The sequence below is a fragment of the Rhineura floridana genome, chromosome 1 (assembly GCF_030035675.1).
Source record: "Rhineura floridana isolate rRhiFlo1 chromosome 1, rRhiFlo1.hap2, whole genome shotgun sequence".
Taxonomy (NCBI): domain Eukaryota; kingdom Metazoa; phylum Chordata; class Lepidosauria; order Squamata; family Rhineuridae; genus Rhineura; species Rhineura floridana.
Window position 1 is genome coordinate 152441649 of NC_084480.1, and position 22445 is coordinate 152464093.

General features: G+C 44.3%; 1 protein-coding gene across 2 annotated transcripts in view; it reads left to right on the forward strand.

The window, feature by feature from the left end:
• The first annotated feature begins 1002 nt into the window (after positions 1–1002).
• SPAG17 (sperm associated antigen 17) overlaps positions 1003–22445 on the forward strand; it is a 206556-nt gene continuing 185113 nt past the window's right edge. For both annotated transcript variants that reach the window (XM_061637825.1, XM_061637834.1), the window contains exons 1-3: positions 1003–1238; positions 6925–7065; positions 19552–19617. In XM_061637825.1, coding sequence (XP_061493809.1) covers positions 1125–1238; positions 6925–7065; positions 19552–19617 — 321 coding nt within the window. In that variant the 5' untranslated portion in view covers positions 1003–1124. The remainder of the gene's footprint in view (positions 1239–6924; positions 7066–19551; positions 19618–22445) is intronic.

A 22445-nucleotide genomic window follows, 5' to 3' on the forward strand; every position in this document is an offset into this window, starting at 1 on the left:
ACCAGGACTTTAAAAAAAGTGACAACACAGAAAACACTTAAGTGCAACAATTTTACATAAACATTTTCTAGATCCTCCTAAATATCTGGCTATGCAAATTATGTCATTTCCAAAGGAAAACTGCGAGCGTGAAAGAAGACAAGCTAGAAAAGAAATCTGACAGGGTAATCCGTCTTTTATCTTGCAAATGTTTCATTAAAGAAAAAGTGGCATGTATCAATAACTATCATCACTGAACACTAAAGTCAGGATCATTCAGACCATGGTATTTCCGATCTCTAGGTATGGATGTGAAAGTTGGACAGTGAAAAAAGCTGATAAGAGAAAACTCAATTCATTTGAAATGTGGTGTTGGAGAAGAGTTTTGTGCATACCATGGACTGCGAAAAAGATAAATCATTGGGTGTTAGAACAAATTAAACCAGAACAGTCACGAGAAGCTAAAATGATGAAACTGAGGTTATCATACTTTGGACACATGAGAAGACACGATTCACTAGAATAGACAATAATGCTGGTTAAAACAGAAGGAAGTAGAAAAAGAGGAAGGCCAAACAAGAGATGAATTGATTCCATAAAGGAAGCCACAGACCTGAACTTACAAGATCTGAACAGGGTGGTTCATGACAGATGCTCTTGGAGGTCACTGATTCATAGGGTCGCCAAAAGTCGTAGTCGACTTGGAGGCACATAACAACAACAAAATCAATAACTATTGGATTTGGAATTATCTTTGACGCTCATTTTGTGTCCTATTAGCACCCTTTAGTCCTCGTTACGGAAGTCCCATCCCCAAGGGAATGCAAGCTATGCTTCCCCCACATCGCGGCTATAGCGTGTAGACTGTATAGGCGCTCGTTCTACGATCCTGCTACTTGTCCAGTCAGAGAAGGAACGGGACCCCTCTCTCGTCCAATGGCTTCGAAGGAGGCCCCGCAAGGCGACGGAAGAAAACAAAGCCGCGCCGCGCCTCGACTTCTCGGTTGCCACGGAGATGCAGGCGGGGCGGAAGCGCAGGTCCATCCAGCGCATGCGAGGAGCGCTTCTGGGCTTTCATTGCCAAGGCAACCGAGTGGAGTCTTTCTCCCAGGCAGAGTGGCCTTTCTTTCTGTGATAAGTTCCCAATGGCTCCAAAACGTCCCAAGAGCGGCAGCGGCGGCACCGCCACTACCCCTGCGCCACCGGGAGCTGGTTCCAAGAGCTGGGATTCTGCGCTAGTGTCTGCCCGCTTGGAGGAGGTGCGTTGATTAGCCGCGGGACACACGCACACATTACATGCACGCGCGTTTGCCGCATGGAAATAGGTGCGCCTGTTTTATATGATACAGGGAAACGACCTTCTGCCCTCACTGTACGAAACGCAAGCTTTACTTGACCTCACCCGCGCTAGAGATCCTAATTTTGCTTAGGAGCCTCCAACTTTATTCACCTGGATTTAGTTTCAGGACAGCGTGCGTGCGTAAAGTTAGCCCTTACGCTTATAACTGGGGTATCACCCCTTCCCACCCGAATAGTGGATTTTGTTACATTTGGATCCCTCCTTTCCGCCAAGAAGCTCAAGGTGGCCTACTTGGTTCATGAATAGAATAGTGCTATTAGACGTTGAAATTATTGTGATCCTTGAACGGGTGTCAAGACTCAGCCCTTGAATAAGGAGATAATGGTCTGTAAGGTGGTTCAGAGACTAGTATCTCATACTGAAAAAAAGAATTGAGCTGTGAAGTCCCCAGTTCAGATTTTGTCTTAGCTTCGAATTCATGAGCAGCCTGGTGCTTTAGAAAGGCATTTCTAAGCCCAGCTACAATCAGTGGACTTGAAAATGGAAATAGACTGCCTTCAAGTTGATTCTGACTTATGGCGACCCTATGAATAGAGTTTTCATGGTAAGTGGTATTCAGAGGTGGTTTACCATTGCCTCCCTCTGAGGCTGAGAGGCAGTGACTGGCCCAAGGGCACCCAGTGAGCTTCATGGCTGTGTGGGGATTCAAACCCTGGTCTCCCAGGTCGTAGTCCAACACCTTAACCACTACACCTTAGATGAGCCGAATTCAGCTGTGAGGAACCTTTGCGCCCCCCCCCCAGATGCTACTGAACTACAGCTCCCATCATCCCTGGCCATTGACTATGCTTTCTAGGGCTGAAGGGAGCTTTAGTCCATCAAAATCTAGAGGGCCAAAGCAGGGCCAGTTCTAAAGGCCCGAGGGCCCCTGGAGCTACAGAGGGCCCTCCACTCTCCTTCCACAATCCACGGAAGCAGGACAGGAGCCACGGATCGCGGGACGAGCTTCTGAACCGCCCGCCATCTCCCCGCTTCACTTACTTTTTTCTCCACTGTTTTTTGTGGTTTGCCATCAATCAAGATGGCAGCCGAGGTTTCTCTAAGGGGCTGAAGCCTCTGCTGCCATCTTGGTTGATTGCACGCATGTGTGCTACACGTGTGCATTGCTGCCATCAACCAAGATGGTGGCAGAGGCTTCAGCCCCTTAGGGAAACCTCGGCCGCCATCTTGATTGATGGCAAACTTGTGCATGCAGTGTGCGCAGCCGCAAAAAAAGCGGAAAGGTAGGTGAAGTGGGGGGATGGGACGGCGGGCGGCTCAGAAGCTCCTGTCCTGTGATCCTTCCCGCGGCTGTTTCTGCGGAGGTGGAGCGGAGGGGCCCAGGGCACACTGGAACTCAAGGGCCCCATCATGCCTGGAGCCGGCCCTGGGCCAAAGGTTCTCCACACCTGGTCTAATTCTTCAAAACACTGGTCAGTATATTTAGGCAAGCCACTGCTTGAACAGCCTTACTCCCTTTCTTAGTGTTATTGAGAATGCCCAAATCTGAAGAATTGTGTAGCGCTAACATCCAGTTGAAATTAATGAGACATAATTCTGTCTCAACTAATATTGTATTAATTTCAATGGAATTTAAGCATAAGTAACTTTCTCTAGATTTATTGATGTACTTAGGAAAATTGCACTGTAAACACCAAATTTTATAATTGCTGTATTAGTTGTTTTTCTCACTGAAGTGTCCCAAAGTAACTTACATTAGAGCCAGTTAAAACAAACACAATCAATAAAATTTAAAAACACATCAGTACATTAAAACCAGTTAACAACAATCAATCAATCAATCCATCAGTCAGTCAGAAAAACCTAAAAACACATCAATACAAAATAGAGGACATGAGCAATAGAAGGCTGGAACAATTTTGAGAACAGAGTGTGAAGGCTAAGATGTGATCTATGAATCTGCAGACAGTCTTACCTTTTAAAAAAAATAAAAAGTATACCTAGTAAGTGTAGGCATATTAGCAGCAATACTAAATAAATAAATAAATAGCATTGAGAGTGAAATCTCTCTAAAAAGTGCAATAGCATGATGGGAGTCTGGACTACTTCTGAAAATATGCAGAATCTGTTACAAGTAAATCCACAAACAAAATTAACACCCTTGTGCTTTGTTATTTAATATGGAATAAACACTACCTTTTGAGACTGTATTCATAATTATTACTACGGATTCATAGAATCATAGAATAGTAGAATTGGAAGGGTCCTGTAAGGCCATCAAGTCCAACCCTTGCAAGAATTCAGCTTAAACATGCCCAACAGGTGGGCTATCCAGGTGCCTTTTGAATGCCTCCAGTCATGGAGAGCTCCTCACCTCCCTGGGTTGTTGGTTCCATTGTTGTACTGGTCTTAACAGTTAGGAAGTTTTTCCTGACGTTTAGCCGAAGTAAGTGGATAATACAATGGATTTCTTAAAAAACCAACAACTTTGCTTAAAAGGACTAGGATAAGCTCCTCTCTGTCCGCTACTAGATACACTGATTGTATGACAGGATTACTTGCTGTCTGATACTCTTTATTTGAGTGTATGTCCATAAAACTTTGGAGAACAAGGAAGTGGGTTGTGTAGAATGTATACAAGAACTGACCACAAGGTCAGCAGTAAATTGGTGATTGTCCATTATATTGTAAAGGGTTCTTGTTTAAATTATGGCTTTAAACTGTTAGTTGAATTTTATCATTTTAATATAGTGATTTATTTATTTGTATGCCGCTTACACATCAGAATGGCTTCTAAGCAGTTTACAAATGTAAAATCAATTGTGAAATTAATACACAATTCAATTACATAATAAAACAATCCCATCAAAACATTTAGAAAAACCTCATATTTAAAATATGCAATAAGCCCATAGTTAAAAGAGCAATTAAAACAGTTGGATCAGGAAGTTCAAGTTCAGGGGAAGTGTTACCCCATCCAGCACAGGCTGAATCCCTATTTGAGCATTAGATGTTTGTTTCTGGTATTTTGGAATTTGGGGTTTCCATTTCTGCAGGGGTTTCTTGGCTATTTCTTGCAGCCCTTTTAAAGCACCCTGGTCTTGGACCTGGCCTTTTATAAGCTCTGAGTTTCTTATCATCTCCACAGCCCTCTCCAAAGTGAGATTGGATTCCATCTGCAGCTTCTGAGACAGGTCTTTATCCAAAATTCCCACTACCAATCGGTCTCTGAGCATTTCACTGCTGGTGACATCATGTTATATTGATCAGGATGAGACTGAGGATAAAATACAGCTTCTTTATTTAATAATTCTCAAACAGTACAACATCTGAGCTTGTTCTTTGCTAGGCCTCACCCAGCACACACAACACTGATTAGCTAACTAAATCAGTCTAGCTCTAGGGTATGTAATACCCTCTAGAGAAAGTTAATTCTTCCTTTGCTGTGCATCTAACTTAAAGACACATTTCCCTACAGGCACCACCGCTTATTATTTAAGTGACAGATCATGACCTTTTTATTCTCCATGGTTTTAAGTTGGTGATTGATCATTGCTGTTTTTATCCTTTTTTATATGATTTTAGAGTGCCTTTGTTTCTGAATTAGTATTGAATTGTTTTATTGCACTTTTATTATTTTATATTGAATTTTGCAAACTGATTTTGCTTTGTTTTAATTCAAAATTGAATATTTAAGTATAGAAATATAAGTAAAATACTTGTTTTAATTCAAAATCGAATATTTATTTAAGTTTAGAAATATAAGTAAAATACTAAAAACAATTCTGCTCTTCTCTCCCCTGAACTCTCTGTTAATCCACATGCCTTGACATAGTTGTAAAGCTAATTTAAAGGGAATGCTGGGAAAGGCTGATGTAGAGGTATACAGTATCAGCCACTGCTGAGTTGACTCTTTTTCCTACTAAAAGCATTAGTGTCCTCCTAGCCCTGAAGACAATTCAGTAAATTGCGTGGACAGGGCAGAGTTGATGAAGGCCACATTTGCCTCCCAAATGCCCCTGGATAGAATAGAGTATATGTATACAGTTCAAATGTCAAATAGTTACATAGATTGGTATGCACCCTATACATCTCTGCAAGTCTTATCCTCTCTGTTCCCAATGAAGGTAACTGTAAGTGACATTAAATGGCCACATACAGATGCAGAAGCCTTAGATCAGGAAATAGAGTTGTCAGATGACAAGGAAAAATGGTCCGGCCTTTAATAGAAGTTTAACATTGAGGTAATAGTGAGGCATGGAGTTAAATGTTATAACCTGCTAATTGCTGAAGATGAATTTGCTGTTTTAGGGAGAACTAGGGGTGTTAAAGCTTGTTAAAGGGCTAGGTTAAAGGTTGGCAGCACCAAGAGGAAATGAATGGGTAATGACCTTAATCATCATATCCCAAGCCAATTGCCCTCCAGATTGCAACAGAGGTGTTAATTAGTAGAAAGAACTGTCCAGCAATTTTGATGCTGAATTTAAGCAAGGCATTGCCTTCAAAAATACAGTGGCTTTGGCCTTCAAGTTTTTTAAACAGCACTTAATGCTGAATAACCACAACAGCATTTGGGGTGAGCTGCTGTTTATGATTGATATAATTCATGAGGATTTTGTTTTTTAAAAAAATTCACAGATTGCTGCAGAAATGTGGAGAACTGAATTTAGACTGGAAAAATGAGAAAGTGAGAGAACCGAAACTGACAGATCTTACCATTCCTAGTGTAGAGGAAACATTGGACTGAAGATCTGAGCATTCAAGTATACTTGGACATTGAATGTTTAGTCTAAATTGATCCAGCTTGCTCATCATATGGTTGGAGATAGTTGATCTGATTGATCTTAATGTAACTAGCTATGCGTTATTCTTTGTAGAAAAATGGAAAATAACCCAAGAAATCCCAAACGAATCAAGTGTATTTATTAGCTAAAACAGGGGACATATATAGTAATTAAAATAAGGGCGATTAACAGATAGCAATACAAACACTATGGTACTTAGATTCCACAGAGTTATGGTCTAATAGCCCTGTCAAGAGCTTCTTCTGCATCTCTGAAGAGCTCCTTTTGGTATAGAATTCCAGCATTATGGCTTCTGATCTGAATTTTGTTGTGTCTGGTTGCAGTATTAGGGTGGCCTCAGGATAGTGGTTTAAGATGTATTGGAAGTGCAGACAAAGGACAGTAATAGTTGACAAAGATGATAGCTCTGTTTGGAAACCATTAGCATTTAACAGCTGATATCCTGATAGAAAATACATAGCCACGGGTTTAAAAGCATTATTTGGCATTACCTTGCAGTCATTAATATAAAATTCAATTTGTTCTGAAGCATTTTTTTATCTGCAGCACTCAATTTTACAGACCTATTATTTTCACATTATTGCTTCATGTTATTATTTTTGCAACCAACTCAAATGTATCTGTATCTTGTCCAAAAACCAAAACTTTTACTTAATTTTGCTAGCATCAGTTAGATTAAGAAGATTGCTTTTTCTGTAGTATAATATTGCCACCTGGTGTTAGAGAGTAGCTGCATGTGAATAAATATTATGAGGGTGAAAATTTGTTAAAGCAGAGGAAAGGGACAATATGTTTGTTGAATATAAAAATAAATTGTGTGTGTGTGTATTTTTGGAACAGGAAAATTGGATTCCCAGTATTGCGTTGGTTATTGGGAGCCAAGCGGAGGATGAACTTCACACAAAAGCTCTGTCTCTTGCTGTGCAGGTGCCGCTGCGGAAGCTCTTCAGTGTGGTGTCTTGGGAAGGAATCTTAGCACAGGTACTTAGTATTTCTAACTGTAAGGGGTGGAGGGATGCTGGAACTGAAATTGAAGGGCCTGCCCATTATGAGCAAGAGTGATATGTAAAGGAACACTGACCCCACAGCCATATGATGGGAATTTGTTCCCTGGTCTTCTGGAATATGATTGTCACAAGGAGCAGGGGACAAAGCAGGAAGTGGACACTGGCGGGGAGCAGAATTTAATGACAAGAGGCAACTGGATTGAGAAGATTAACCCGAGAGCTCTTCTGCGTGCCTGGAAACTGAGTTGGGCAGGAGGAGGAGGAAAATTGGAAGCTGTTTTACCCCTTTTGCTTTGTCTGAGCTCTGAGTAGAAATCCTGGGGCAAGAATCCTGTGCTCACCATCATCATCACTGTCACCGTCATCATCATTTATTTATTTCCAAGCAACTTGCTTTTTAAAACATAAATACATTATGCCATTAAAATTCATATACAACATTAACATTCTCATATAGACACCTGCAATTCATATACACAGACAAAAACAGCCCCCCATAACAGCCACATGAGTTTTGACAGTACACTAACAGCAGAACGACATCAGCTAAGTCCATCAAAAGCCTGGGGGAAGAGGTAAGTCTTCCCCTGGCACCAAAAAGATGTCCATGAAGGCCCCAGGCAGACCTCACTGGGGAGTGCATTCTACAGATGGGGAGCCACAATTGAAAAGACTCCTCTTCCTTGTCATCACCCTCCGAGCCTCCCTCAGAGGGGGAACCCAGAGAAGAGCCTCAGAAGAAGATCTAAGGTTCCAAATAGATTCATATTGGGATAGGCACTCCAGAAGACATTGGGGTCCTGAGCCGTAAAGAGCTTTATAGATCAAAATCAGCACTTTGAATTGTCTCGAAAGCATATGGGCAGCCAGTGTAGCTGGAACAGAACTGGTGTTATATGGTCTGTTTGCCTCAAGCCTGTCAATAGTCGGGCAACCACATTTTGCACTAATTGAAGCTTCCAAATAAAGTAGTCTAGTATTGAGGTTACCAGAGCTTAGATTACTGTAATCAAATTTTCCATGGGAGGTATCCCATCACAGCGGGTTGTAGCTCCACCTATCGTGCGAAGGCAAGAATGTTTTTGAAGTCAAGACTAGGGGCGTCAGGCCCCTCCCACTCTCCAGTTCATTCTTGCCTTCGTACGAACAAGATTGAGATCCTATAGCGTAGCTAAGTTTTCCCGTCTTTGTTGTGTGTTTGTCTGACAGGGTGTGGAGGTAGTGTACTTGTGTGTCTCCCAAGTCCCTCTCTTCCCCCGTTTTGATTTTCACTCCTTTTTTCAGTGCATTTATTTACCCGGGTAGTTTATTTACCCGTTGTGTGTCGGTTCCTATAGCGACCGCGGCTGCGGGTCTCTTCGGCTTTGGCCGTTTTCCCAGTTTCTCTCCGAGGCCCTGTAGCGGCTTCTCTGGGCTAGGCTACTTCGAGCAGCGTCCTGTGGCGTTGTTGGAGAGACCGCGGCTGCGGCTCTCTCTCCGACGGGAGCTTGCGGCTGCGGCTCCCTGTCTTTCCTCGCCACCCGTTTTTAGCCGCGCCGTTGGAGAGACCGCGGTTGCGATTCTCTCTCAGGCGGGAGCTTGCGGCTGCAGCTCCTTGCCTTTTCTCGCCACCCGATTTTTACCTACCTGGGTTTTTGCCGACCACGAGAGCCTGCGGCTGCAGCTCCCTCATCAGAGTAAATTTTTCCTCAGCCACACGCCGCGGCTTTAATTTCCGCCGCGGAGAGCTCTGCAGTCGGCAGCGACGGCTGCCTGTCCCTGCTGATTTACCCTTCCTGGGGTTTTTTTGCTCTTTCAGAGCCGCTTGTGCGGCTATCGGTCCCGCGGCTGCTCCTGCGAGCCTGTGCTGGGCAGTCTCTCCATTGCCCCTTCTTCTCCGCCATTTTTAACTTAATTTTCCCACTCTTTTTACGGGCGCCATTTTGATTGCTCCCGTTTTTTCCTGCCCTTTTTGTTACCCCTGTATGTGTGTTGTAGACAGGCTCCTTACACACAAATCCATAACTATTTTGCCTGAGACTGTATTATTAAGGCTGTGTCTGTGGCTGTATCATTAAGGCTGTTGTCCTAATATCATTTGATGACCACAAATCCATAACTATTTTGCCTGAGACTGTATTATTAAGGCTGTGGCTGTGGCTGTATCATTAAGGCTGTTGTCCTAATATCATTTGATGACCACAAATCCATAACTATTTTGCCTGAGACTGTATTATTAAGGCTGTGTCTGTGGCTGTATCATTAAGGCTGTTGTCCTAATATCATTTGATGACCACAAATCCATAACTATTTTGCCTGAGACTGTATTATTAAGGCTGTGGCTGTGGCTGTATCATTAAGGCTGTTGTCCTAATATCATTTGATGACCTGAACAGCAATAGTGCATCCTGCCCCCTCTGTGGCCGTGTACTACACCTGGATTATACACTGTACATTCTGCCCCATCTGTGGCCGTGTACCAAGCCTGAATTCCAGCATACAGCGTTATATTAACGCCAACATAGTGCATCCTGCCCCCTCTGTGGCCGTGTACTCAGTCTGAAATATATACTGTACATCCTGTCCCCTCTGTGGCCGTGTACCAAGCCTGAAATACAGCCTATATTATACTAACGCTGATACCACAGTGCATCCTGCCCCCTCTGTGGCCGTGCACTTAGCCATCTGCCAGTGTATTCTACCCCCTCTGTGGTCGTACACTGTGCCAGTTCGGGTCTCTACATCCTGCCCCCTCTGTGGCCGTGTACTGCACCCAAGTTAATATAAGATGGCAGAACAGCCAGGCATGTCTCAAACAGCCAAGCCGCAACATTCTAAGGCAACTAAGGCTAAGCATACTAAAGCACTGGCTAAGACAAAACATCTTTCCAGCCATAGCAAACCAAAGCATCCACGCTATGCCTCTGTGCCGACCACCACCACAGCAGCTCAGGAACACATAAGCGATATATGTCATTCACCTGCTGCTTCCTCTGACGAGGACGATTTTGCTGGCTTTCCTACTCAGACTTCGCCTAACCAGCCTCCCTCCATGTTACCGCCCCAAACATCGGCTCCAATAGCTGCTCAGGCACAAACACCTGCCACAACTGGGCTGCAGCTGTCCCCTGATTTCCTTTCCCAACTTCAAGGCATGCTGGCATTTTTCACCCACCACCACAAGTCCCTGCCAAACCTCAATTTAACATGGACCAACGTGCTTGCCATGAAGCACACCTTCCTGTTCCCCAAATCCCTTTGATGTAGCCAGAGGCAGATGTATTGACGAAGCCTCGTATGGGGAGGAGTCAACCTTCACTGACCACGTTGAAGGAGATGACTGGAGCGACTATTCAGATGATGAGGAGGATACATCGTATCGCTTGTTTAATGCCTCAGACTATCAGCCCCTGGCACGCAGGGTAGTTAATACCCTTGGTCTCCAGACCGCGCCTTCAACTTCTTCCGCCCCAGCTATCAGAGGGGCCAAGGTCCTCAGATCCCCTGCACCTACTGAGCACTACATCCCGGTGCTGGACCCCATTGCCAAATTGGCCTCTGAAGAATGGGCTCACCCATTCCAATCTTGCTGCTTTAAGAACCTGGCTGACAGGCTTTACGCCCTAGCTCCAGACTTTGCCACCAAGTTAGCCGTCCCTGGCATAGATGAACCAATCGCTAGCCTATTTTCACGATCTCTTTTGCCCAGGGAAGGGGAATCCCAACTAAAGGACACTACTGAGCGACGAATAGACTTCGCCCTCCGGAAAAAATCATGAGGCCACTGCCCTCTCCATGCGTGCCTCCGCTTCAGCCTCCGTTTTCTCCAGAGCAGCTATGATGTGGCTGGATGATCTTCTAGAGAACACTAACCCCGATCCTGTCGCCCTCAGAAGGTCACTGATAAAGTTGCGTAAGACAGCGGCTTTTGTGGCCGATGCCACCTTGGATGCCACTCAATTGGGGGCATGAGCCATGACGGCTCAGATAGTTGCTCGACGGACTCTCTGGCTTCACCACTGGCAAGCTGACTCCGCGGCCAGAATGAATCTGTCCAGGGCTCCTTACTCCGGATCTTTACTCTTCGGCGAGGAAGCTCTAAAGGTAGTGCTGGTTGATCCCAAAGACGCCCACAAACCGGTTCTGGCCACTGTCAAGAACATCGACCACAGGCCTTTCAGGCGATTTCCTTCCTTCCGCACTAACCAGCCCTTTCGTCGAACGCGGCCAGGAGGACGAGGCCGCGACTTCAGATCCTATGACCCCAATTCCTTTAGGGGCTCCTGGAACCGGCGTTTCCAGACCAGAGGTCAGTACCAAGGGCGCAGGGGCAACTCATCGTCCTCATATAGGGGAGGTCCTCGCCAACGCAAGCAGTATTAACACACTTCCCGTAGGTGGCAGATTACTTAATTTTGGAGACCGTTGGCTGCGCCTCACTACGGTCTCCTGGATCAGGGAGCTTTTCAGTCATGGCTATGCCATAGAGTTTTGGGCAACCCCACCAGACAGATTCCCTTTAGGGGCTCCTGGAACCGGCGTTTCCAGACCAGAGGTCAGTACCAAGGGCGCAGGGGCAACTCATCGTCCTCATATAGGGGAGGTCCTCGCCAACGCAAGCAGTATTAACACACTTCCCGTAGGTGGCAGATTACTTAATTTTGGAGACCGTTGGCTGCGCCTCACTACGGTCTCCTGGATCAGGGAGCTTTTCAGTCATGGCTATGCCATAGAGTTTTGGGCAACCCCACCAGACAGATTCCATCCGTCACCTTGCCCAAGGGCACCAGACAGGCACAGCATCATGCAGACAGCTATACACCACCTCTTGGACATAGCGGCAATAGAGCCAGTCCCCACAACTGAGAGGTCGGAAGTGGTGTACTCCCTCCTATTTGCTGTGCCAAAACGAGATTTGTCATGGAGGGCGGTATTGGACCTCAAGTTTGTCAACCGTTTTGTAACATACCGCAGATTCAAAATGGAATCCCTCCACTCCATTACAGAGAGTCTGCATGAAGGAGACTTCCTGGCCTCTATCGACCTTAAGGAAGCGTATATCCATGTGCCCATTTGCATAGCCCACAGAAAGTTTCTTCGCTTTGCCTTTGGCCACCAGCACTTTCAATATAGAGCGATGCCATTCGGCCTCTCCTCTGCTCCAAGAGTGTTCACCAAAGTGCTACTCATTCTAGTGGCTTATCTCCGGATCCAAGGGGTTCATCTCTACCCATATCTGGACGATCTTTTAATTCGGGCAAAGTCTGAAGAGCTGGCTCATCATCATTTAACGATCACCCTCAATGTCTTGCAGGCCTACGGCTGGCTTGTCAACTTCGAAAAAAGCCATCTCCAACCAACCCAACGCCTAATACATCTAGGGGCAATGTTGGACACCCTGCAGGCAATGGTATTCCTGGCTCCAGATCGCATCACTGCCATCACAAGCATCGCAAGGTCCCTGATGCAACAAACATCCGCAGACGTCATGCTCCTAGCCAGGGCGCTCGGAATGTTCATCTCTACAATCCATATCGTGCCATGGGCTCGAGCCCACACTCGGCACCTTCAATGGACTCTGTTGCCTTTCAACACGACATTGCCAGCTCCAACCATCGCAAAGTTCACTTGAGCCCTGCGCTGCGCCTCTCATTCCGCTGGTGGACGAGGGCCCAACACCTCTCCAAGGGCACGCCGTTCAGAGAACCCCACAGAACTGTTGTAACCACAGATGCCAGTCTCATCGGCTGGGGAGCCCACTGCAACTCCCAGTGGGTTTGGTCCACCACAGAGCAGACTCAAAGCATCAACTGGCTGGAGCTAAAGGCTGTCCATTTAGCTCTACTTCATTTTCAGTCTCTGTTCCCTTTGGACCATGTTCTCATTCGAACGGACAACACGTGTGTAAAATCACATTTGAACAGACAGGGGGGCACCAGGTCTCGTCCTCTGCAGGACTTAGCCTCCCTCATCTTTGTCTGGGCAGAACAACATCTACAATCCCTGAAAGCAGAACATCTCAGAGGGATTTGGAATGTGACAGCAGACTGGCTCAGCAGACAACAGGTTTTTCCGGGAGAATGGAAACTTCATCCAGCCATTTTCCATCGTCTTCAGAGTCGGTTCGGTGCATTCTCAATCGACCTGTTTGCTTCCAGTCGCAATTGCCAGCTTCCCAGGTATTTTGCCCGATACCTGGACACAACAGCGGAAGCAGTGGATGCGCTATCAACACCGTGGCCAGAAGGCCTTCTGTATGCCTTCCCTCCAATACCAATGTTAGCCAAAACCTTGAGGAAGGTGCGACGCGAGAGGGCACAGCTGGTCCTGATAGCACCATTTTGGCCACGCCGACCATGGTTCTCGGACCTTCTTGCAATGTCAGCAATGGATCCTTGGACAATCCCAGTCAGGCCAGACCTTCTATCACAGGGTCCAGTATGGCACCAGGACCCCACTTGGCTCAACTTAACAGCGTGGCGTTTGAACGGGGACATTTGAGGTCAGCTGGCCTGTCTGACGCTGTTATTGATATTATCTTGGCCTCGAGAAGACCATCTACCACTCGGATTTATCAACATACTTGGGTGGCTTTCTCCAAGTGGTGCCAGTCTCACCACCACGATCCATCCCAGGCCACCATGCAACAGGTGCTACAATTTCTCCACAATGGATTCATGATGGGACTTAGACCCAACACCTTACGTCGACATGCCTCGACTTTGTCGTCTATCCTATCAGTTTCGTCTTCCGGTGCGACTATCGCCTCACATCCGTTCATCAAACGCTTCTTGAGGGGAGTCGCCCTACGATCTCTGGCTGTTGTCCATCGGTTTCCCTCATGGAGTTTGCCGAAGGTTCTGCAGGCTTTGCAACGTCCTCCGTTTGAACCCATCAGGACTGTGCCTCTTCGTATACTGTCTTTCAAGGTCTTGTTCCTGATCGCAATCACATCTGCCAGACGAGTTTCGGAGTTGGGCACATTGTCTTCCGCTCGCCACCTCTGCGTCTTCCATAAGGACTCTGTTGTACTGAAGACTGATCCTTCCTTCCGTCCCAAGGTTGATTCAGTTTTCCGTTGCAACCAGGACATTGTTTTGCCTTCCTTTTGCCCGAATCCTACCCATCCTCTCGAGAAGGCTTGGCATTCGTTGGATGTCAGGAGGGCTCTCAAGACCTACCTGTCTAGGACCCAGGATATACGACGAACTGAGTCTCTGTTTGTATCCTTTCATCCAAGGTCTATGGGGCATAAAGTATCCAATTCTACCTTATCCCGTTGGTTAAGGGCATGTATTACCTTAGCATATGAGTCCCTTAAGTTGCCAATTCCAGCTAGTATAACAGCTCATTCTACTAGGTCAGCTGCCACTTCAGCTGCTTTTGCTACTAATGCTCCTGTTGCTGGTATTTGCAGGGCTGCAGTCTGGTCCACCCCACACTCGTTCATAAGGCATTATAAAATTGATAGCTATGCCTCTGCTGACGCTTCTTTTGGCAGACGAGTGTTGCAACAGGTTCTTAATGAGGATTAGCATGTGGGTGGTCCCTCCCTGTATGGGCTGCTTTGGTACATCCCGCTGTGATGGTATACCTCCCATGGAAAATGAACCATTGGTCTCACCTGAAAGGTGATTTTCATGGGAGGTATCCCATCACGACCCTCCCAGTTGGAGGATTACTAGATATTTTTCATTTTTCATGTGTTATATATTCCTGTTACGCTATTATATTTAAATTTGGTAGTGAAGTCAAGACTGCTAGTTCTGTTATTTCGCTATGGGGAGTCATGTTATTATGAATGTTATCATTATGTTATTTTCCTGCTGGCAAGCCTCTTGGCCTAGTCATTGTATTTTAGATATTTCTCTTTAGACTCGCCGCGAATGAACTGGAGAGTGGGAGGGGCCTGACGCCCCCAGTCTTGACTTCAAAAACATTCTTGCCTTCGCACGATAGGTGGAGCTACAACCCGCTGTGATGGGATACCTCCCATGAAAATTACGTTTCAGGTGAGACCAATGGTACATTCTTGACAATAGTCAAGAAATCAAAAGAAGGCTAGGACTGTGGAGTGCAGCTATGAGACAACTAGAAAAGGTCCTCAAATGCAAAGATGTATCACTGAACACTAAAGTCAGGATCATTCAGACCATGGTATTCCCGATCTCTATGTATGGATGTAAAAGTTGGACAGTGAAAAAAGCAGATAAGAGAAAAATCAACTAATTCAAAATGTGGTGTTGGAGGAGAGCTTTGCGCATACCATGGACTGTGAAAAAGATGAATAATTGAGTGTTAGAACAAATTAAACCAGAACTATCACTAGAAGCTAAAATGATGAAACTGAGGTTATCCTACTTTGGACACATGATGAGAAGACATGATTCACTAGAAAAGACCATAATGCTGGGAAAAAGAGGGGGTAGAAAAAGAGGAAGGCCAAACAAGAGATGGATTGATTCCATAAAGGAAGCCACATACCTGAACGTACAAGATCTGCACAGGGTAGTTCATGACAGATTCTGGAGGTCACTGATTCATAGGGTCGCCATAAGTCGTGATCGGCTTGAAGGCACATAACAACAACAAACGTGGCTCTGTGTTGCAATAAAAAGCCCTGTGGTGAAAATGCCCACCATGGACCCATTGGTTTGTGACAACTACCACCCGGTTGCAAATACCCCCTTCTTAGGGAAGGTGATTGAAAGGTTTGTGGTGCAGCAATTTCAAGTACTCTTGGATGAAACATTATCTTGACCCATTCCAGTCTGGGTTCAGGCCTGGTTATGGGACTGAATCGGCCTTGGTCGCCCTGATGGATGACCTTTATCAGGAGAAGGACAGGGGGAGCATGACCCTGTTACTCCTACTTGATCTCGGTGGCTTTTGATATCATTGGCCATGGTATCCTTCTGGGCCAGCTTGGTGAGATGGGTATTGGAGGCACTGTTTTACATTGGTTCTGATCCTATCTCCAGGGTCATATTCAGAGAATAGCATTGGGTGATTGTCTTTCTCTCCCCTGGCAGTTGTACTGTAAGGTGCAACAGGGTACCATCTTGTCTCCCATGCTGTTTAACATCTATGTGAAGCCCTTGGGAGTGGTCATCAGGAGGTTTGGGGCAAGGTGTCAGCAGTAAGCTGATGATACCCAGTTCTGTTTCTCTGAAACATCTGAACCGGGAGAGGCCATGCAAGCCCTGGACTGGTGCCTGGACTCAGTGGTGGGCTGGTTGAGGGCCAGTAAACTGAGTCTGAATTCTAGCAAGTTGGAGACGCTGTGGGTTGGTGGTTCCCATGTTTGGATAATTGGTCAGTTGCCTGCTTTGGATGGGGTCGTACTCCCTCTGAAAGAGTACGTCTGTAGTCTGGGGGTTCTCCTGATCCATCTTTGTTGCTACAGGCTAGGAGTAGCTAGGAGTGCCTTTCACCTGCTTTGGATGGTAAGATAGCTGTGGCCATTTCTGGACCAGGATAGCCTGACCACTGTTGTCCATGCACTGGTAACCTCCAGGCTGGATTACTATAATGTGCTGTATGTGGGGCTGCCCTTGAGGTTGGTCCGGAGCTGCAGCTGGTTCAAAATGCGGCAGCAAGACTGCTTACTGGAGCAAATTATCGCCAGCGTGTCACTCCACTACTGAAAGAATCGCAGTGCCTACCTATTAGCTTCCAGGCTAAGTTCAAGGTTCTAGTTTTGGTATACTGTACCTGAAAGACTGTCTTATCGCTTATATACCCAGTTGATCACTGCATTCTGCAGGTGAGGGCCTCCTGCAGATACCATGTTATCAGGAGGTCCGTTGCGCACAACATAGGAAACAGACCTTTAGTGTAGTGATGCCTACTCTTTGGAATGCCCTCCCCTTAAATATTAGACAGGCGTCATCTCTGTTATCTTTTTGGTGCCTACTGAAGACCTTCCTCTTTCAACAAGCCTTTTAAGCAGAGACCTTATCCCAGTCTGCACCTGTGTTGGAATTGCTTTTTAATATATTTTAAAACTTTTAAAAAATATTTTTAAAGCTTTTTTAAAAATGTTTTAAAAGATATTTTGTTTTAATATATTTTTAATGGTTGTTGTGTTTTAATATATTTTAAGGTCTGTTTTTATGATGTTTTAAAGTGTTTTTAGTGCTTTTGTTTGCCACCCTGGGCTCCTACTGGGAGGAAGGGCGGGATATGAAACAAACAAACAATTGACAGAATGGACTAAATAAAAGGTTGACCTTGGTCAAATGCTCCAGCAGGTAATCCATTCCACCCTTCAAGTGGCATTTCCTCCCATAGAGCAATTAAGTGTTGGGTTGGGCAAATTTGGAATTCCTTTTGGAATTCCCTCCCCTTAAATATTAGACAAGCGCCATCTCTGTTATCTTTTCAGTGCCTACTGAAGACCTTCCTGTTTCAACAAGCCTTTTAAGTAGAAACCTTATCCCAGTCTGTGTCTGTGTTGGAATTGCTATTTAAGATGTTTTTAAATTTTGTTCTTGTTAAAAAAATACGTTTTCAAAGCTTTTTTTTTTTTAAAAAGATGCTTTTAAAGATGTTTTGTTTTAATATGTTTTTAAGGATGTAATATATTTTAAAGTCTGTTTTTATGATGTTTTAGAGTGTTTTTAGTGCTTTTGTTTGTCACCCTGATATATTTATAAACAAACAAACAATATATTATGAAACCAGGAACCAACATACAAACATACTTCCTGAGGTATCATAATCTCAACCCCATCCTGAGAGGAAGTTTAAACTGATGAGTGTGGGGGAAACCACCCTGCTTCTAAAAGGAAACTGACTAGTATGGAATAAACCCCTCCCCACCTCTAGAAAAGTGGAGAAAGCCCCGTCCTTACTCTCCCCATTACAGGCACTCCTGTGAGATCAATGTCCTAGAAAAGAAGGCAACCTCTGGCTGCATGGGCTGTCTCATCTTTCTCTCTCTCTCTCTCAGGTTGTGAATGCAAGAATATGTGTCTTTATATACTTTAGCAAATTGTTTAGCATGTAATTAAATTTTCCTTCCCTGCCCCACTTTAATTAATCAAGTGTTTCAACATTCAGTTCAGCTTGGTGTGAGTGTGAATTGCTGGATACGGAGCTCCCAGACGCATGCTCAGGGCATCTCATGGTTGACCCATGTAAAATATTCCCCTCTCACAAGTTTGTTAAGCATCACATGTGAAGTGTGGACACTTGAGAGTTCCCAGAGACATGTGTGACATTGGAGCAAGACCACCAAAATCCGGTGTCCCCAGTACCCAACCTAGAGTGTCACCCCAGAAGGATACCATGGTCAGTGGTAGTGAAAGTGATTGAAAGATCAAGGAGGATCAACAGAGTCACACATACCCTGTCTCTTTGTATAGGGTGACCAAGGCAGTTTCTGTACCAAAACCATTCCTGAATCCTGATTGAAATGGATCTAGAAAGTCTTTTGAGGCCTGACAGCCATGTTGGCTGGGAATTGTAGTCCAAAACATCTGGAGATCACCAAGTCTCATAATATTTTAATGTTAGTTATTTTTGTTTTGAGATTACCTAGCTCTCTGTCACACATTTGTTGAATTCAGTGTGCTGCATGACAGCACCACAACCACATAAATCCTTACAGAAGTATCTCTTTTTGGCATCCTCACACAAACATATTTCCAACTATGCTTGTAAAGTACAAACCCGTCAACACATACACAATAGATATGATTTCTAGTTATGACTTGCCTGCACTTGTAATGCCTCTTACAGCTCAACTTCTCCTCATCCCCCTCCAACAATCTCCTGTGGAAGGAGGTTGGATTCATTTTTATCTGTCCATTCAAGAAAGCAACAACTTTGTTCTCCAACAACTGGGGCAGAAGCATATGGATAGTTGCAGTTTCCACTAGTAGTTTCTTCAGTATTCTGCCTTTATTACCCATTTGCTCTTGTTTTAGGTTCAGCCGGCAGCAAGCTCTATATTGGATGATGTGATATACTTTATTAGTAGTAGTTTAAGACTTTGGTCAGGATAATTTTAAATGTCTAGCATGCAGCATGTTTCTGTGTATGTTTACTTGAACATAAACTCCACTGAGCTCAATAGGCTTACCTACGGGTAATGTGTGATTGTAGCCCTCATTGGCTTTTCAGCACATCAGGGTTCCAAGGAGCAGCAAAACTAGTTCTCTGTGCCCAAGGGATCATTAGGCTTGTGTTATTCAAAAAGCAGCCATCCTCACTCTGCACATGATAAACAGAGAGGAGTTTCAAAGTCAGTTTGTGATGTGGCATAGGAGCCTGCTATTCAGAGAAAGAAGTAAAAAAATTTACAGGGTTTTCCCCAGTCTTTGGATGCAACTAAAATAGCTCTTGGATCCTGGCCTACATTAACCATCATATCTCACACTGAGAATGCTTTGAGTATTAAAACCCTAGATGAGCATAAAACGAAGCCAGAAAATTAATTCTATTATATTTGTTAATAACGTTATATTTCTTACAGATCATGGAAGCTGGAGATGTAAAAGCAAAGAAGACCAAAGAAAAAGAAACACCTCTGTACTATGAAGTGAGTCAGAGCATTTTTAATTACCATTGCTTGTTCTAGCTCTCTCCAGAACACACTGCTTTGATTTTGAATTTGTTTTCTCTTATCCTTTCTTGATTGGGGCCACTTGCTTTGCTGCTGGTGCTGAAGAAAACCATGGTGCATTTTTTGTGATTAATGCTTAAGACAGTAAATATCTGGTGTAGACTGGTGTATGCTATACCTTTTCAAGTCAACATTCTGAGGTAGGCAATGATACGTTAGGTTTTTATCTGAGATGAACAATTAAGTTCTGCTTCATAGGCCAGTTCATAGGATAGTGCCTATTTTGGAGTCCAAAGCAAGGCAGATCACTCCCAAGAAATTCATGCATAGCTGAATATACCAAACCATGATTTATACTAATAATAATTTAGAATCCAAGGTTTGAGCTTCCAGTGCACACACAAATCATGGTTTAGAACTTTCTATTTCTGTCTTTTTGGCACACCACTCTGTAGGTGCAGTGGACTGTAGAAGAGAAACAATGACCATAGTTATGGTTTGTGAATTCAGCCATCATGCCAAAAACTGGTTAACTTGCAAATTGGGGGTTTGATGTGGTTTATGAATTGAGCCTTAGAATATGTTTTATTCCCAAGGTTCAGAATAAAAAACATGTAAACATTTCACTAACAATTCCCAACAAGTTTGAAGCTTAGCATCTAGAATGTGGGTTTCATTGTAATTATTCATTACTAATATACCAATTTTATATTCAGATAAGCGTTGTAGTAGTGTCTAGCTGCCACTTCACTGATCCACTAATCGCCTAAATATCTGCTTAGATAGAGGAAGCATCAACCTTTCACTTCAAACATACATTCTCAAATGTAGAGTTAAAAAGGTAAAGGTAAAGGTGTCCCCGCACTTGTAGTGCGAGTCGTTTCTGACTCTTAGGGTGATGTCTTGCGACGTTTACTAGGCAGACCGTATATATGGGGTGGTTTTGCCAGTTCCGTCCCCGGCCTTTCTTTACCCCTCAGCATATGCCAGGTACTCATTTTACCAACCACGGATGGATGGAAGGCTGAGTGGACCTCGACCCCTTTTGCCGGAGATTCGACTTCCTCCTTCCATTGGAATCGAACTCCGGCCATGAGCAGAGCTTCAGCTGCGTTACCGCCGCTTACCACTCTGCGCCACGGAGGATCTTTTAATGTAGAGTTAAGACAATGAAATACAGAAGCCAAGCAAAAGCAAAACTGAGCAACTCTGTAATTATTGGCCAGCACAGTAATCCTAAATCCTGGTGTGTTAGTAAAATGTTAGGAGATGGCACATGAAATAGCAAGTGAAACCATCTAACAAAATGTATTTACAATTCAATGGGCCTTACTTCCAGGAAAGTTGTGTGTAGGATTGCAGCCTCAGTAAATCACTTAAATCATGCTCAGGGTGTGCCTGATAACTGTCTCAAGAACATGAGTAAAGCAGTCTGGGGAATCGCAGACCTGATGCCTTTACTTCAGTGAAAACTATTAAAAGAAAAACTAGTCATGGAAAAAAGTGTAAATGAAATTGTGAGGTTTCTGTGTGTGTGTGTGTGTGTGTGTGTGTGCATGTTATCAAAGAAGGTCACAAATTTAGTGTGAAAACATGCAACAGTCGCTATTCTGGGCATTGTTGTCCAGTTTTTATTAATAGTGTGGCCTTTGGACAAGTAGGTATTAGTACAGGGATTTTCACAGTCCCCATTTGGCTTGGGGTATCAGGCAAGCTGAATCCATCTCTCATGAGAGAGAACCAAGCAGAGGACTTCTATGGGAAATTGTGGTGCAACCTATTTTCATATGTACATTTGTGTCTTTGGGGAGGAAAATGGGAATGCATTGATGGAGTTTGCAGATGGCATCATTTAGGGGGAATTATAACTATAGACAAGGTTAGAGAAATAACGTAGGATGAATGAAATGACCACAAGTATGTAAATAAAGAATGTGATATAGTAGTAACAGCTTATAGTAAGGTAGTAAACCAAGCGAAGTTTTTTTTTTTGTGATGGCAGGAGATGGTTTTTAAGCATTGATTGAAAGGGTTTAGCCTGATTGCTGAGCAGGAAGGAGGATGAGAAAATATATAATTGTGCTGCACAACTGCTATAGACAAGACAGAAAGATTCAAAGTGGGGAAGCTCTTGAATCTAAAGATCACGAGCACAAGAACTTGCGTCTATAATTTGACTAGTAACACATTTATTATGTATTTATTGTGTATTTATTTATTGAAATGACCTGCAAAATAGCATATACAAGTACATAGAAATCAAGGGGTTCATACGATGTGGTTCATATAAAAGGTAAAGGCGTCCTTGCACTTATAGTGCGAGTCGTTTCCGACTCTTAGGGTGACATCTTGCAACATTTACTAGGCAGACCGTATATATGGGGTGGGATTGCCAGTTCCTTCCCCGGCCTTTCTTTACCCCCCACCATATGCCGGGTACTCATTTTACCGACCACGGATGGATGGAAGGCTGAGTGGACCTTGACCCCTTTTACCGGAGATTCGACTTCCTCCTTCCATTGGAATCGAACTCCGGCCATGAGCAGAGCTTTGGCTGCGTTACCGCCGCTTACCACTCTGCGCCACGGAGTACAAGTACATAGATAAAAATTTTGGTACATCGAATTAGCATTAATTACTAAGAAACAATACTTTGGCATTATAAGCCTAAATGATGCCGTGGGATTTCTGTTAACCGGTACAATTATGCAAAATCGGTGTTGCATGTTTAGAGATGTGAGGGTCAGAAACAAAAATGGGGAAGGGGAATTGGGGGAGGAAATGTGGGGTTTGTCTGTTTTCTT